Raw genomic sequence first — 17528 nt, 5'->3', positions numbered from 1 at the left:
CGAACCGTCGTAGCTTCGGCAAGGTACTCGTACATTTCATTGCCGAAGTTCTGTTTGGTGCGGAGTTTGCTATATAAATTAATCTTAGTTTTCATAATACTTTTATTGTATACCAAAGAAATAAGTAGTAACAGTTGTATTTGTATATGAGATATATACATAGAGCAATAGAGTACAATTTTTGACGGCCGATTTGCGTAGTCGGCAGCGACCCTGCCATCAGTCCAAGGCCGTGGGTTCGATTCCCATAACTGGAAAATGTTTGTGTGACGAACTTGAATGTTTTTCAGTGTCTCAGTTTATCTGTATTTTATAAGGTATTTATGTAGGTAGGTACATCCATATCCATACTAAGATTAGTTTGTTTGTTACGCTTTCACGCAAAAAATACTTAACCGATCCTCATGAAACTTTGTACACATATTCTTGGAAGTGTTAGAAGTAAATAGGATACTTTTTATCCCAGCATTAAGCTCGGTTCCTTTGGGAGAGGGGATGAAAGTGTTTGATGATTTTACACCATAACTCCGACAAATTATAACCGATTCAACTAATTATTTTTGTACTATAGAAGTTATAATATGTGTTTAGATATACTATAGAGGTTATATATAATATGTGTTTAATTTTGCCCAAACTGTGGTTGGAGATAGAGGAGAGAACTCCTCAGCGGACAGCAGCAAACTCCTCATTTAAGGCTATATATAGGCGATACGGAATACTTTAATTAGAACTACAACTGAATTGAACGCCACATCAAAAAACAAAATCAAACGCAGACGAAACCGCGGGCTAGTTATTCATAAAAATTTTCATCAGTTATCTTAGTACCCATAACACTAGCTACGCTTTTGTGGCTAGATGGCGATGTGTGTATTGTCGTAACTCGTAGTATATTTATTTAAATTGGTGGCCTAATCGCTGCATAGCGATCTCTTCCAGGCGACCAAAGACGCTAAAATAAAACCATATAGAAAAGGTAGGTGGTGCAATAAATGAGATATATAAACATTACACCAATATATAAATAATTGTGTTGAACTTTGAGTTTTTATTAACCTGTAATGAAATACAAAATGGAAGTCGCTGTTTGGACGATACTCTGTTTAATTGGTGAGTTATTTTTTTTATTTTTTTTTATTTACTGTTAGCCGCAGATGTCCCCGGGGAAAAGATATAAATTTATCTTCTCCCACAGCTTTATCGACTCTCAGAGCACTGGCGCACAAGTGGAAATAACATCCAAATAATATATGTGTAATTAATAAACGGGGAAAAATTACCCCTATTCCATGTTCGAGTGATTTAAAGTCAAAAATATCTTTATTCAAGTAGGCCCATAGGTGGCACTTTTGTTGCGTACATAATAATTACACGGTAGTGAGATGATGACGATAATCACATTCGTAAACTTAAAACTAAAGCTACGAGGGTTCCAAACGCGTCCTGGTCTAAGAAGAAGCCCACAACAAACTTAGCCGGGTGTTTTTTTTTGTTATCACCATCTCACAATGTCATTTTGAATTATTAGAAGAGCAACCTGGTTAGAGCAATAATTTACACCCAAGCTTTTTTATCGATTACGTAGTCCTTTATACTATAATAGGACTTTTCTATAAGCTTACGTTTAATACAAACTTTGAACGTTTATAGAGACATCTCCAAGATGTCAAATGGTAGTTTATTGTAGAATTGTATGCAATTTCCTTTAACATTCCTTTAACGAATTATGAATTTTATGTAACCTAGTATATTGCACTGTAAGTTTATTCTTACTTCTAATGTTTAAATTATAGCAGTCACGTTTTTTCTTAAATTTAGAAATGTTTTTATGGATTATGATTTAGCAACGTTAATTATATCCCCTTCTCAGGGGATTTAATCGGGGGATATAATTTTTATCTCCCGCCCGTGCTAGCCCTGCTGATGTTAATTGGAACACAACCATAATATAAACAAAGCAACATTCCGCAAGGTAGGTAAAGAATAAGTTCTACGAACGCCTTAGTCTAACTACCTGAGGCGTCGGTGCTAAGTCTCACGTTCTTGTAATTACACTGGTAACCACGCCCTTCACACCGGAACACAGTGATTCTGCTTGCAGATCACACATCACATACGTTTAAAATCCTAATATTTCACTAATGTTTGTTGTACCACCTACTAATTTCGTATAGCATTTTCTTGTATGCCTTTGGTTGCCTGGAAGAGATCGCTATTTAGCGATAAGACCGCCAAATCGTACGTTCTACCTACCTTATTGTGCTGTGGCACAGCTAGTCGTAAATATGAAGATATCTAGAAATAACTATTTCATTAATCTCATACACAAAGGTCCATCGATGAAATCCCTATCTTTTCTAAAACCTTGCTACGGTCGCGTATATAAATATAGCATCGGTTTGTGTTAACACACTTATGACGTAAGCATGCAAGGCGTATGAACCCTATTCAAGTTAATAGCATCTCACGTTATATTTACATGGTGTATTGAATTCACCGCATCGCTAGCGAGATGTACAGCGGTTTTTAATCGTTTAAGAATAAATAATGTTACTTTATTTGACGGCCGATTGGCGCAGTGGGCAGCGACCCTACTGCCAGTCCAAGGCCGTGGGTTCGATTCCCACAACTGGAAAATGTTTTTGCGATGAATATGAATGTTTTTCAGTGTCTGGGTTATTTATCTGTATTTTATAAGTATTTATGTATATTATTCATAAAATTATTCATCAGTCATCTTAGTACCTATAACACAAGCTACGCTTACTTGTGGGCTAGATGGCGATGTGTGTATTGTCGTAGTATATTTATTTTTATTATTTATTTTTTTTTATTTGTGGGAAAAGCGAATATGGATGGACTTAGGAATTCATAAAATATCCTTCAAGTGTTCTGTTACATCCTTAAAATTCATATTCATCGTCATCAGCAGTGGCGTGCACAGGGTTTTTGACCAGGGTATGCATAGAGCTGGTGCTTGGCATAAAATGGAAAAATTCCCCTCCAATTCGAGTTATATAAAATAATTTGGGTATGCAGTGCTTTTGTGCATGTATGAAGTGCACGCCACTGGTCATCAGCGTCATTATATCATCCTATTACAGGCCAACTACAGGGCACGGGTCTCCTCCCAATATTTTATTAATTACTAGCTGTTGCCCGCGACTTCGTCCGCTTCTGTTTTTGTTTTCGAACGACATGCGCCTATTTAGGATACCAACTTACATTCACATTTATAATATTAGTAGGGATAATGGTAGAGTCACTACAAACAGACATACTTGACGTTTCAAAAGTGCTCATAAAGTAGGTCTACATGAAATAAACGAATTTTGAATTTGTTTTTTTTTTAACTGTGTCCTAAAATCTCCTGACATTTTTTTTTTTTTTTTTTTAATTTTGAATTGCCAGTTTCCATAAACCGGGGCGTAAGTTTTAAGCTTCACATGCTTTCAATTACACCGGCAACGCCCTTCAGAGGCTGACATACTGAGATAAAATACGTACCCGTAAAAATAACGTGAAGTGCTAAACTTCAATGCAGTCATATGCCTACATATGTCATCAATGCATATAAATACAACCGATGCTATATTAAGATACGCGACCGTAGCTCAAACACGATTCAAAAGACAGTTATACAACCGATGCTATATGTATTTAGATACGCGACCGTAGCTCAAGGTCACGATTCAAAAGACAGTAGTCAAGCTCTACCCTTTCTAATATAAAAAAAAGTGTGTGCGCGGAACCTTCGCGCGCGATTGCATTTAAACTTTTGTTATTATTTATTGATGGAAGAGTAAAATGTTCCTGGGACTCGCCGTTTCATTTAATATTCACTTTATTTTCTATTTAAAATTCATTAATATCACTGGCACATTTTATAAATATTTTCATTTGTTAAATAGAGAGTAGAAAATGAAATGTTAGATCAGCACATGTCAATATAACCTTGTCATTGAATATTATAGAATGTCGCAATCGTCAGAAAATGTATTAAAAATGTATTTATTACAAAAGTAATAAATAAACTAGTATATTTAGGGATTTTCAAAAAAACTTTTGGTGGTGGTGGGGGGGTGGGGGTGGGTCAGGGGATAGTTCGAATCCTCGCGTTTTTATCAATTAAAATATCACTTGCTTCCTCGGTGAAGGAAAACATCGTGAGGAAACCTGCATACCTGAGAGTTCGCCAATGTTCTCAAAGGTGTGTGAAGTCCACCAATCCGCACTGGACCAGCGTGGTGAAGCTACAGTAAGTATATACCTAAAGAAATAGGTATAAGTACTTACTTTAGCTTCACAATATATTTATAATAATATAGTATTTGTAAGTAGTCTTTATAAACAAAAAGTGGATATAAACAGTCGACTTACAAGAAATAGTCATAAATTAGTGACATCTGCATATCGTCTGCGAAAGGTACAGGGGTCATTTGTGGGATTGAGTATACGCTTTTATAATATGATTCCTAAGGTAATTTTGGATCTATCAATGCATAAATTTAAAGAATATGTTAAAACACATTTATTACTGCGAGGTTACTATACAATTAATGAATTTCTTAGTGACAAGGTTGCTTGGTACACACAACACAAGATAGAAAAATTAATGTAAAAATGTAAAACGTAAATTGTTGATGTTGAAAAAGAGCAACTGAGTTTCTTGCCGGCTCCTTCTCGGTAGAATCTGCCTTCCGAACCGGTGGTAGAGTCACTACAAACAGACAGACTTGACGTTTCAAAAGTGCTCATATTAGGCCTATTTGAAATAAATGAATATAAAATTTTTGACTTTGGAATTTTTGTGGTGGACTTTTTATTTATAATTTGGATTTTATATATGAATTTTTGAATTTTTTTTTTTGTTTTTTTTTTTTAAATTTTGCCTTAACCCGTTCTCATTGTGGAGGGAGACCACTGTAGTGGGCCGGGGATGTTGATGTGATGATGGTGATTATTTATTTATTTTACGTATTTCTTTACAGTTGGTTTCCACGCCGCGCCGCTCGAATATACCTTAAATGACAGCTATGATGCCATTGACAGCTTCAACGAAATCGACAGCTATGATCACATCGCGTACAATGAAGACAGGTATTTATAAATATAGTTTTATTTTATTTATTTATTCCCATCTTACATTTTTGTCATTACAGGAAAAAGTTATCCTAATACGACAATGCAGCATGTTATGTATATTTTAATAATATATATAACTATAGTGTATATGATATAAATCCAAATCGCGTATTTGTGAGTTCACTCAGAGTGCAACAAAATAAATCCGTCTTCTCGGCTATCACATTGAGGGTACAGAGTGCGCGTGCTAAAAAAATATAAAAAATGGAAGGCCAAGGTATTCACTTATTCACTATAATACCCACAATGTTCAGGATGGCACTTAGATCTTTCATTAATTAACAGTGTTATTGAAGCTAAATACCTAGTTTCTTATATTAAAGTATTCATTTTATAAAAGACATCATTAAAGCCCACCAACCTGCTTTAGAGCAGTGTTGTGGGTCTGTACTCTATAAACCTGACTTCCCAAGGAGTGAAATAAAACAACTAGACTGACTCTAATACTGTATATTAGGCTTCTCTATAATTCATATTACTTGTTACCTTCAAATGACTCTACTACCAGTTCGGAATGCTGTCTTCGGCAGAGAAGACCACTGGCAAGAAACTCTACCGTTGCTCTTTTATTCAATCAATTAAAACAACTTATAAACACAATTACAACATTGTCATATGTAATAACGCTAGGCCCTTTGATACAAGACATATAAGACAGGTCGAACATAACTACTATTATCACTTATAACATCAGGACTTTTGGAACAAGTTGTTTATATAGAGCAACCTCTGCTACATAAACTGTCGGTATAAAGTTATGCTAGGGCTCCATATATGATACCTAAATAAACCAAAAGATGATATATACTTATCTGATGCAACATCAAGTACAACCATAGTAAGTACCAACAACTTTTAACAACTTATCTCAACACCATCACCAGTATATACGACTCTTGTTTTGCCACAACAATATTTCGTTAAGTATGTCGTTTCCATTATAAATCATCTATTCCCAATTTGTAACGTTCTATCCACAATACTTTACTTAATCTTCTATTCTCAATTCATTAATTTAAATCCGTCCTCACTTTTCTTTGCCGCCAATCTAACTTGTCAAACTCGCGTCTCCCGCCATAGATCCTATACTTTTCTTTGACAGTCTACTAAAGTCCATTATTCTATTTTCAATACATTATCAATGAGTATACAAACTATGATTTGTTGATACATTTAATATAATCATCGGGTTTATTATAGATAAAGTGCTGTAATTCCCTATTTCCTAACACATGCGTCAGTGGCGCCTCCTTCAGTAGCTATGAATTTAAGTATCATGCCGCGCTGTGTCCATTAACCTGAGGTTAAGCCCCATGTGTCTGTAATCACAGCGGCAACCGCGCCCTTCAGAGCGGCACACAGCGTTGCTGTTCGGCGTACATAAGCATTGCACCACGCTTAGCATGGGCAGGAGAAATTTTCCTCCCGGGGAAAGGATCAAATTTTATCATCTTTTTTTGACGGCCGACTGGCGCAGTTGGCAGCGACCCTGCTTTCTGAGTCCAGGGCCGTGGCTTCGTTTCCCACAGCTGGAAAATGTTTGTGTGATGAGCATAAGTGTTTTTCAGTGTCTGGGTGTTTATATGTATTTTCTAAGTATTGATGTATATATAATTCATAAAATTATTCATCAGTTATCTTAGTACCCATAACACAGGCTGCGCTTACTTTGGGGCTGGGTGGCGATGTGTGTATTGTTGTAGTATATTTATTTATTTATTTATCATCTCTCAAAGCTTTATTAACTCCCAAAGTATATAGTTAGTTGTCTTATAACTTTAAACGAGCAATAATGCTTGTGTGATGAACATGAATGTTTTTCAGTGTCTGCGTGTTTATCTGTATATTATAAGTATTTATGTGTATTATATTCATAAAAATAGTCATCAGCTATCCTAGTACCCATAACACAAGCTACGCTTATTTTGGGGCTAGATGGCGATGTGTGTATTGTCATAGTATATTTATTTATTTATTTTAAGATGGTAGCGGGCTAGCCTGTTAGATAGTATGGTAGCTCACCCCTAATCGGTTTCTACGCGAAATCGCTTTGTCGGTAGGGTAACTAGCCACGGCCAAAACCCGAAATTATAAATTCGGGAATCGCACCCTGGACCTCCTAATTAAATTCACAGCGCTCTCCGTTGCCCCAGGGACGTGTTCAAAAATTGTATCCCTTGTCAGCAGGGATAGGACAGGTAGGAGATATAAATTATATCCCCGGACAGGGGATATAATTAACGTGTCCACCTGCTAAAGCACGGTAACATGGAATAGGGAAAGTTTACCCCCGTTTATTATTTCCCCTTGTGTAATAAGTTTTGTCCCCTGCCGATGCCACAGAAGTGCAGCCACGGAATGAAAAGGTTCGTCACCTTGGTGTCCATTATGCCAACATACCAGTGCAAGAAACAGTGCTGCTAACATTTAAATAAATATGACGTTCGCTAACGAATAAGGTTTCGCTTGTTTTTTCCATCAATGCAATGTTACACAACAATGGTATTAAAATGGCAATAAAATTACAACTATAAAATAACAAGGCATATAAAACAGTTTGAATATAGTTTTAACAGAAATAATAATGGCAGGTCGAACCAACAGGAAGGTTTTAGTTTATCAAACATAATAATCTTGTTGACAAGATAAATATTCGAACGACTTTGATCTGAACAATTTTGAACTTTACTAAATTCCAATTTCAAAAATGTTTTCATGTAGACCTTATCACAGACACTTATGAAGCGTTCATACATTTAACATGTTACACTAATGTTAGTGATGGTGATAACTGCATTCGTTAACTTAAAACTAAAGCTAGGAGGGTTCCAAATGCGCTCTGGTCTAAAAGGAGCCCACAACAAACTTAGCCAGGTCAAACAATAATGAACAGTTAAACATTATTTTCTCTAACTCGAGTCTATTCTTTCTCATAGTTTCAAAAAGTAATATGGTCGCGATACGTTGAACGAATCTATTTGAAAATCGACGAACTTTTTTTTTGACGGCCGACTGGTGCAGTGGGCTGCGACCCTGCTTTCTGAGTCAAAGGCCGTGGGTTCGATTCCCAAAACTTTAAAATGTTGGTGTGATGAACATGAATGTTTTTCAGTGTCTGGGTGTATATCCGTCCATGCATATTATTCATTAAAACATTCGTCAGTCGTCTTAGTACCCATAACACAAGCTATGCTTACTTTGGGGCTAGATGGCAACGTGTGTATTGTTGTAGCATATATATATGTTTATATATTTATTTTCATTCCGTGACTGTACATAGCAGTTTAATTTCCCCAGCACGGCTAGCATGGACAGGAGACAATTATATCCCCGGGCAATCGGGCAATGGATAAATTTATCTTCTCCCACAGCTTTATCAACTCTCAGAGCACTAAACAGCTTAAACTTAAACCTGGACATTGATGTTAATTTTTTTTTTTAATTTAAATTGAATTTGAATTTTAATTCTATTTATATTTTTAACATTATAACCTTATTAATTAGTAAAATATTTTTAGACATTTATTTTGTAATGCAGTTACTTATATATAAAATGTAAATCATTTGTAAACGTTGTGAAAACCTGTAATAAGCTGAACATTCACTTAGCTCGCAACGTAAAAACTTTGACAAGAAAAAATGTATTAGCGGTTGGTTTTCCTAAATAAATAAATAAATAATATCCAAATAATACATGTGTATGTAAACGGGGGTAAACTTCTCCTATTCCATGTTCCAGATTTACCAGATGGGCACGTTAATTATATTCCTTGTCAGGGGATATAATTTTTATCTCCCGCCCGTGCTATCCTTGCTGGCGAGCTCTGTCACAAAAAGCTGTGTTATGATGACAATGACTTTACTATTCCAGGTCGCCGCTACTGTGTATCGTACCAGAGCACCCGAAAAACGGACGGTACTGGTCTGCAGGATCGCAGCGCCTGTACACCGGTACGGCTAAGCAACATTTGTTCCTCAACACGTCGTGCGACGTTGGATACAAGCCTGCGGGCGGTGATCGAGGCGCCTTCGTATGCTATGACGGGAACTGGTCACCGAATCAATTTCCAACTTGCATCCGTGAGTTCTCAGACCTTTTTGATAGCATGTTTTTAAGGTTCCGCATCTCGAATGTTCCAGAAACACTGAACACCAAATTCAAATGCAAAATTTCTTTGTTCATGTAGGCCTATCACAGGCACTTATGAAGCGTTCATACATAAATGTTTACATAATTGTAAGGGGATGGTGATAACTTCGTTCGCCAACTTAAAACTAAAGCTCCGAGGGTTCCAAATGCGCCGTGGTCTGAGGAGAGCCCACAACAAACTTAGCCGGGTAATTTTTTTTTTTGTTATTACCATCTTTCAGTAAATTTATATTAAGCTATGAAGCTAGACCAATTCACACAAAAGCTTTTTTATCATTTAAGTAATCCTTAATTTTAAAATAGGATTTTTCTGTAAGCGTACGTTTTATATAAACTTTGAACTTATTGAGAGACATCTCAAAGATTTCATTTGGTAATTTGTTATAAAATAATATACAATTGCCCTTGAATGAATTTGCAATTTTGTTTAGCCTAGTAAACTGCACACCGTAATAGTCCCACCAAATGATTGCTCTGTATCAGGCTCAAGTTCGGTCGGTTTGTTTATTTTAAAACTGTATTGCGCACACACATTATATAGGAAGTAAAAAAAGCGTGCATATAATACAGAAGAAACGGAATAGAAAATGGGGCGTGCAAAGCCGTTATCGCTAAAGCGATCTCTTTCAGACGACCTTTGACTTTAGGAAATACGAAGAATAGGTCCGGTGTAGCAATTTATGTTTAAAATGTGTGTGTTTATATAAAAATAATAATTAACTACTTACTTATAAATCATAATATCACACATATACTTATTATATATATCTATCTATCTATATATATATGCTGAAATTTTAGCATTAATCCGCATCAAGGATTTTTTTTATCTATTTTTTGTATCAGTCACATATCCGCGACCGCGAAACTACAGTTTCTTTTAACGATCAATGTACCAGTGATCGCGCCATCTGCCGAAATCGAGAAAAACACTGGCTGACATATGTAATGTATTCTTTGTTTTGTTTCTCATTTCTCAACGATTCCATAAGAATGTGCCACAGCGAAGCGTGGCAGGGTACAACTAGTAATGTATATAAATATTACTTTACTTCATTATTCGCAGAGTATTACTATAGTACATATTAATATAATGTATTTTATAATGTTTAATGTAATCTTTCATTCATTTGTCTTATCTAGTTAGTGTAAGTGGCCCTGCCGTACTGACAAGATGTAAAATAAATAAACAAATAAAAGTACGATACATACAGTATACTACGTACTTTATTATTTATTATTCTATCATTTATTCATTTTTTTTTAAATTCTTAACAATGTCTAAAAAAAATAAAGAACACTATTAAAAATTTATAACTAAAACATCCACGCTCCGCTTGCGAGGCTTTTGAATGCCCAAGCAACCGGCGGTCAGGGCTCCAGAGTGAGGAACCTCCTCACAATACGCGCTGTTTCAAGGACTACTGCCTTCTGTATCCGACCCTTGATCCAACAACCAAGCGAAAGCTTCTTAAGATGTTGGTCGAAGCTTTTCGCGAGAAGACCATTGACTGAAACGACGATCGGAACAATAACGGTCGACCCAACATTCCATATGGCGGTAATCTCGTAAGCAAGGTCCAAGTATTTAGATACTTTTTCCTTTTCAGCTTTCACCAGATTATCGTCATGTGGAATAGTAATGTCAACAATTGTAGATCGATCGACTAGCACTATATCAGGTCTATTAGCTGTAATATACCTGTAAGTGATAATCGTTCGATCCCAGTTGAGCAATGCACTGCTATTTTCAAGAAATGATTTTTTTTTTCTCGAAATATTATGCTATTCATTCTTTATTAAGAAACCGACGAAGAATATATTTTTCTAGGGAAATAATAGTTACAAACTAAAGTTAATAAAAGCCGTCTAACTGTTCACTTATGGGCATGGTACCCAAAATGTTGGCGCTATTGCCCCTTTGAATTGGTAGACTTAGCCGTTGGGCTAAATAAGCCAGCTCTTGGGTCACCAGACAGACGTAAGGACCAATTTTTGGGACACGATGTTAATATGAAGAACTGATTATTTTTATTATTACTACGTACTATAATATTACATAAGGTTTTCCAAACGCTTCTTTTTGGTGTGGAGTATAAGGATTAGTTACTTAGTGACACAAGTACGTGTATTGTCGTAAAAAATCAAAATTCATTTATTTCAAGTAGGCCTTAGTAATAAGCACTTTTGAAATGTCAATTCAATCTGTTTGTAGTGACTTTACCACCGGTTCGGAAGTCAGATTCCACTGAGAAGAGCCGGCAAGAAACTCAGCAGATTGCTCTTTTCCAACATCATTTTAACGTTTAACAATTATTAGAATTTTTCTGTTTTGCGAGAGATGAGAGCGGAGTGGGTGCTTCGGCGTAGTATACTTTGTGGCAAAATGTCGACATCGATGTATGTATTGTCGTAGTATATTAATTTAATGTATGGTGGGTCCCAACGTCCATGGCGGTCTGGTCGCTAGCGAATCCTCCAGGGATGCGCTCGCTAAACGGCACGCCACCTTCTATGGCTTGTCATTTGCTTGTCACTTCCCATTAACTTCGCCACCCGCAATCCTGCAACTCATGGAGGCCGGAGGTCATTGATTTTTTTTATTACACTACAAGTTAGCCCTTGACTGCAATCTCACCTGGTGCAGTCTAAGATGGCAGCGGGCTAACCTGTTTAGGAAGTTCCTAAACAGTTTTTTTGCGAAATCTCACGAGAACACTAAACCGTTTAGCGGCACGTCTTTGTCGGTAGGGTAGTGCATCTCCTGCTCTCCAGTGTTGATGTCTTTACCCTCTCTCGCTCCGCCGCTTCCTTTGTCATCATATCTACCATCACCGGCTAACGGCTGGGCACGGTTCGCCTCCCACAATGAGAAGGGGCTAAGGCCGTTGTCCACCACGCTGGCCCAGTGCGGATTGGTGGACTCCACACACCTTTGAGAACAGTATGTAGAACTCTCAGGCATACAGGTTTCCTCACGATGTTTTCCTTCACCGTCGAAGCAAGTGATATTTTTATATTTTATTACTTACTAGCTGTTGCCCGCGACTTCGTCTGCGTTTGATTTTGTTTTTAAAGTATTCAGTATCGCTAAGCTTTAAATGAGTATAGTATATATATATATATATAACATGTGACTGCCAATTAATTATAGACAAATAATTTGAAATAAAATAAAATTGCGACTATAATTAAAGATCTAAGCTATCCTATCTCTTAAGTTGGACCAGACTGCTCACGGTGTACCAATTTAATTTTAAATCGGTTAAGTAGTTTAGGAGACCATCGCGGACAAACATCGTGACAGGAGATTTATATATATTAAGATAACGCACATAGCTCAGACAAGTTAGACGTTGTTGGGATTCGAACTTGTATCCACAAGCTATCGCCGAATATATTCTATGTTGTATATTTACATATTTATGTATTTTTTTGAATATGATTCTTAGTAGATTTTATAAATTATGGGTTATGTTATTTAATGTATGTTTATATATTCTTTACAAAGTAAAAGTTAGAGGTGCGTGCTGGGAACTCGGCACCCTCAAAGTGAAGTCGAGCTCCTACCCACTATGCTATCGACGCTTAGACAAAAGGAGATGGCATAATGTAATGTATACATTTAATTATAGATTTCTTTGTATATAAAAGCTGATATATGGGTTTATATGCCTTTAAATAAAAACTTTATTATTATTGTATATTATATATAATTCTACGATCTACGCTGTCTCGCTCCGATCGTTTGCACGATAGATAGGGGCGATAGGCAAATCTGGATTGGTAGACTTCACAAACCTTCGAGAACGTTTTAGAAACTCTCAGGCATGCAGATTTCCTCGCGATTTCGAAACTATCCACATACAATTTATTTCTTGTGAGCTTGTGAGATGCAATTTTACATAATTACCTACTTTTTTTATATTAGCCTGTTAATTCTTTTTTTTTTTTTAATATAGTACGACAATACACACATTGCCATCTAGCCCCAAAGTAAGCGTAGCTTGTGTTATGGGTACTGAGATAATTGATGAATATTTTTTTATGAATATAATACACATAAATACTTAAGTGGAAATTACTTAATGGAACAATAAATATCCTAAACGGGATTTGTTCCTTCACCGTTAAAGCATGTTTTAAAATTAATTTATTATTTCAGGATACTGCAAACTGGAGCCTTCAGAAAGCGTGGAGTATCGCTGCAGAATCACAGACTACCCAAATTCCGATGGCACTCGTGACTGCCTGGCGTCTGAGCCGGAAGGCACTGTTATACAGCCTCGATGCAGACAGCCTCATTATTTCAGCGTGACCGAACTGCCCAATATGAACTGTGAGAATGGAAAGTGGAACTATATACCAAGATGTGAACGTGGTAAGTTAAATAAATAAATATACTAAGACAACACACACATCGCCATCTAGCCCTGAAATAAGCGTAGCTTGTGTTATGGTTACTGAGATAACTGATGAATATTTTTATGAATAATATACAGAAAAAACAAATAAATATACTACGACAGTACACACATCGCCATCTAGTCCCAAAGTAAGCGTTGCTTGTGTTATGGGTACTGAGATGACTGATGTATATTTTTATGAATAATATACAGAAAAAACAAATAAATAAATAAATATACTACGACAATACACACATCGCCATCTAGTCCAAAGTAAGCGGGTACTAAGATGACTGACGAATCATTTTATGAATAATATACATAAATACTTATAAAATACAGATAAACACCCAGACAATGAAAAACATTAATGTTTATCACATAAACATTTTCCAGCTGTGGGAATCGAACCCACAATATACTAACGCGTCCTTCAAGATTATACCGTAATTCGGTTACACGTTATTAGTTGTATATTAATAGGACATGTGTGAAATCGGGCGGTCCTGAAACCATTTGACGGCCGAGTGGCGCAGTGGGCAGTGGTTCGATTCCCACAAGTGGAAAATGTTGGTGTGATGAACATGAATGTTTTTCAGTGTCTGGGTGTTTATCTGTATATTATAAGTATTTATGTGTATTATATTCATAAAAAAATATTCATCAGCTATCTCAGTATCCCGGTTCGAATCCAGATGAATTTCTTTCTTTTTTAAGCGACTTCAAAAAGGAGGTGGTTCTGAATTCGTCGGAATCTTTTTTTATGTATGACACCCGAGAATCTTTTTTTATGTATGACACCCGAGAATCTTTTTTTATGTATGACACCCGAGAATCTTTTTTTATGTATGACACCCGACTACTCAAAGACGTCCGAACCGTTTGCAAAAATTCTTTTTTTTTGTTTTAAATGGCATACTTTACAAGCATTCCCATTTACATTTTATCGTAATCGGACGAGCTGTTATTAAAAAATCCACAATAATTCAACAATAATATTCAAGAAGCGTTTGGAAAACCATTTCTTATCTATGTAATATTATAGTATGTAGTATATCTACTGCATAAACATGTACATATACTTATATATTTTATGTATAACAATATGTGTGTAGTATTAGAATTTATGAGTAAGTAGTTTATTATAATTATTTGGTATATATATATACATATATACAGTGGCGTGCACTTCATACAAGCACAAAAGCACTGCATACCCAATAATTTTACATAACTAGTATTGGACGGGAATTTTTCTATTGTATGCCATCTACCTACCTGCTTTATGCATACCCTGGTCAAAAACCCTGTGCACGCCACTGCATATATATATTTTAAACTTAAATTGCTGCACCAACCCGTTCCTTCGTTTTTCCTAACGTCAAAGGTTGTCTTGAAGAGATCGCTTTAGTGATAAGACCGCCTTTGCACGCTTTTTTTTTTTTTGGATCATAAATCATCCAGGTACTGAAATATTGAAACGCGGAACATTTAATGGAATAGCCGAATTATTTCAGAATGTGGTAGGCTGCCAGCTGGGGGGGTGCCCCTGATTGTGGGGGGCAGGGAGTTGGAGAATGGTTACGTGCCATGGGCAGCTGGGGTCTACTACGCTGATGGAGGGCAGATGAAACAAGTCGGTAGTGCAATTGTGATCAGCAGGCACATTGCTTTGACAGGTAAGATATATACCATTTTGGGGAAATATCCTCAACTATCACATTTTTTTTATACTCCAAGCACAGCCACTCCAAGGCACATAATCCAAGAGTTTTATTTACATTACATCACTTGCGTTTTATTTATGTTGTACCGATTTGAATCAAATTAACTAAATTCTAGTATTAGGCCGATTTTTGGAAATGTGCTTTGGATGTGCTAAGTTTCACGTGTTTTGTGTGCGTGTTTATCTCTCTCTCTCTCTCTCTCTCAAATTACTTTTTTGTTTTTACTACGCTATCTGTATAGGTATCAAATGGCTAGTGTCGGGGGATTTGAAATGATTGTAGCTATATACTGTTAACGCCAACTATAGGCTTCTTTTTGGAATTAATAAATCGGTCTATTGTCCACGTAATTATCCAACTACCCTACTATTCCTTACCGTACACTGTCGTCTTTATAGAATAGAATGGAATAAATTTTATTGCTTTAAATGTGTACATTTTTTTGGTATTGTACGTGGGAATAGTTCCAAAAGTTTGCCACTTTCTGCCTAACGCGTGGACGCCTAAATTCTAATTGACCGTACAGTACTTGTTTGCAATATGAATATAGTTTTAATATGGTCACTGATAGAGGTCAGTGCACGATCTCGGTTTCCTTGCGCCCCAATGCCTAACGCGTGGACACGTAAATTCTAATTGACCGTACTGTTCTTTTCGGCAATATGAATATGTTTTTAATATGGTCAGTGATAAAGGTCGGTAATGATCCCGGTTTCATTGCGCCCCAATGCCTAACGCATGGACACGTAAATTCTAATTGACCGTATAGTTCTTTTCTGCAATATGAATAGTTTTAATATGGTCACTGATAAAGGTCAGTGCACGATCCCGGTTTCCTTGCGCCCCAATGCCTAACGCGTGGACGCGTAAATTCTAATTGACCGTACAGTTATTTTCTGCAATATGAATAGTTTTAATATGGTCACTGATAAAGGTCAGTGCACGATCCCGGTTTCCTTGCGCCCCAATGCCTAACGCGTGGACACGTAAATTCTAATTGACCGTACAGTTCTTTTTTACAATATGAATTTAGTTTTAATATGGTCAGTAATAAAGGTCGCGTGGACGCTTAAATTCTAATTTGTCTAGCTTATCAAGGCCACTAGTTCTTGCCTTTGGAAGGTGGACAGTGGCGACAGTTTCGACTCCACTATGAAAGTTTGGTGTTTACTCCTCGCAGCCGCACACGTGTTGAGACTGGATATGGAGTGGCAGTATCTAGCGATTGCCGCCGGCAAGCGGCACAGGCAGTGGCAGCATCCATTAGACGAAGGTCGCGAACAAAACTCCATGGTGAGTGCTAGCCCACTTGGCTTAAAAAAAAGCACAAAAAGTGCAACATGTTTTTCGTTCATTAAATCTCAGCATAGTTGTAGCACTCTGCTTGACAAATGTAAACACTATGTTCACTATATGATAGCTGTTTCCCGCGACATCGCCTGCTTTTGATTTTGTATTTTGATGTGGTATTCAATTTATTAATACGCTAAGCCTTATTTATATGAGGGGTTTGCTGCAGTCAGCTGAGGAGTTCTGTGCTCTATCTCCAACCACATTCATCAGATCTACAAAAAGTTTGGGCGAAATTAAACACATATTATAACCTCTATAGAACAAAAAAATTTTTTTAAATCGGTTATAATTCGTCGGAGTTATTGTGTAAAATCGTCAAACACTCATCCCTTCTCCCAAAGGAACCGAGCTTAATGTCGGGATAATAAGTATCCTATATTACTTCTAACACTTCCAAGAATATGTGTACAATGTTTCATGAGGATCGGTTAAGCAGTTTTTGCGTGAAAGCGTAACAAACAGACTTACATTGACATTTATAATATAAGTAGGGATAGGGATAGGGAAGTAGGGATTTAAACAGTTTTTTTTTTTGTAAGAAAATATCCAAGAACGTAAGTCCGTCCCATCTTTTGGTTGCATTTATACACGCATGTGGTGTAGAATGGCTAGTTTTATTTTTATTGGTTGTTGTTCTTATGTTTATTTTTTGTCATGACCTGTTTTGTGTGTTAAATAAATAAAACATAAAAAAGAGTGTATGTACTTATGTACACGCGTTAGAAGTTATACTTCTTTGGCGTA

The 17528-nt window shown here is 36.5% G+C and overlaps 1 protein-coding gene across 1 annotated transcript in view; it reads left to right on the top strand.

Moving 5' to 3' along the window:
* Positions 1-1022: 1022 nt before the first annotated feature.
* LOC120635003 (modular serine protease-like) overlaps positions 1023-17528 on the top strand; it is a 55079-nt gene continuing 38573 nt past the window's right edge. Inside the window, exons 1-6 of the mRNA XM_039905910.1 lie at positions 1023-1113; positions 4995-5103; positions 9020-9228; positions 13464-13679; positions 15222-15383; positions 16612-16724. Coding sequence (XP_039761844.1) covers positions 1065-1113; positions 4995-5103; positions 9020-9228; positions 13464-13679; positions 15222-15383; positions 16612-16724 — 858 coding nt within the window. The 5' untranslated portion in view covers positions 1023-1064. The remainder of the gene's footprint in view (positions 1114-4994; positions 5104-9019; positions 9229-13463; positions 13680-15221; positions 15384-16611; positions 16725-17528) is intronic.

Source organism: Pararge aegeria, chromosome 26 (assembly GCF_905163445.1).
Source record: "Pararge aegeria chromosome 26, ilParAegt1.1, whole genome shotgun sequence".
In the NCBI taxonomy this organism is placed as follows: domain Eukaryota; kingdom Metazoa; phylum Arthropoda; class Insecta; order Lepidoptera; family Nymphalidae; genus Pararge; species Pararge aegeria.
Note: the sequence above shows the minus strand (reverse complement) of the source record. Positions and strands in the feature narration are given on the sequence as shown.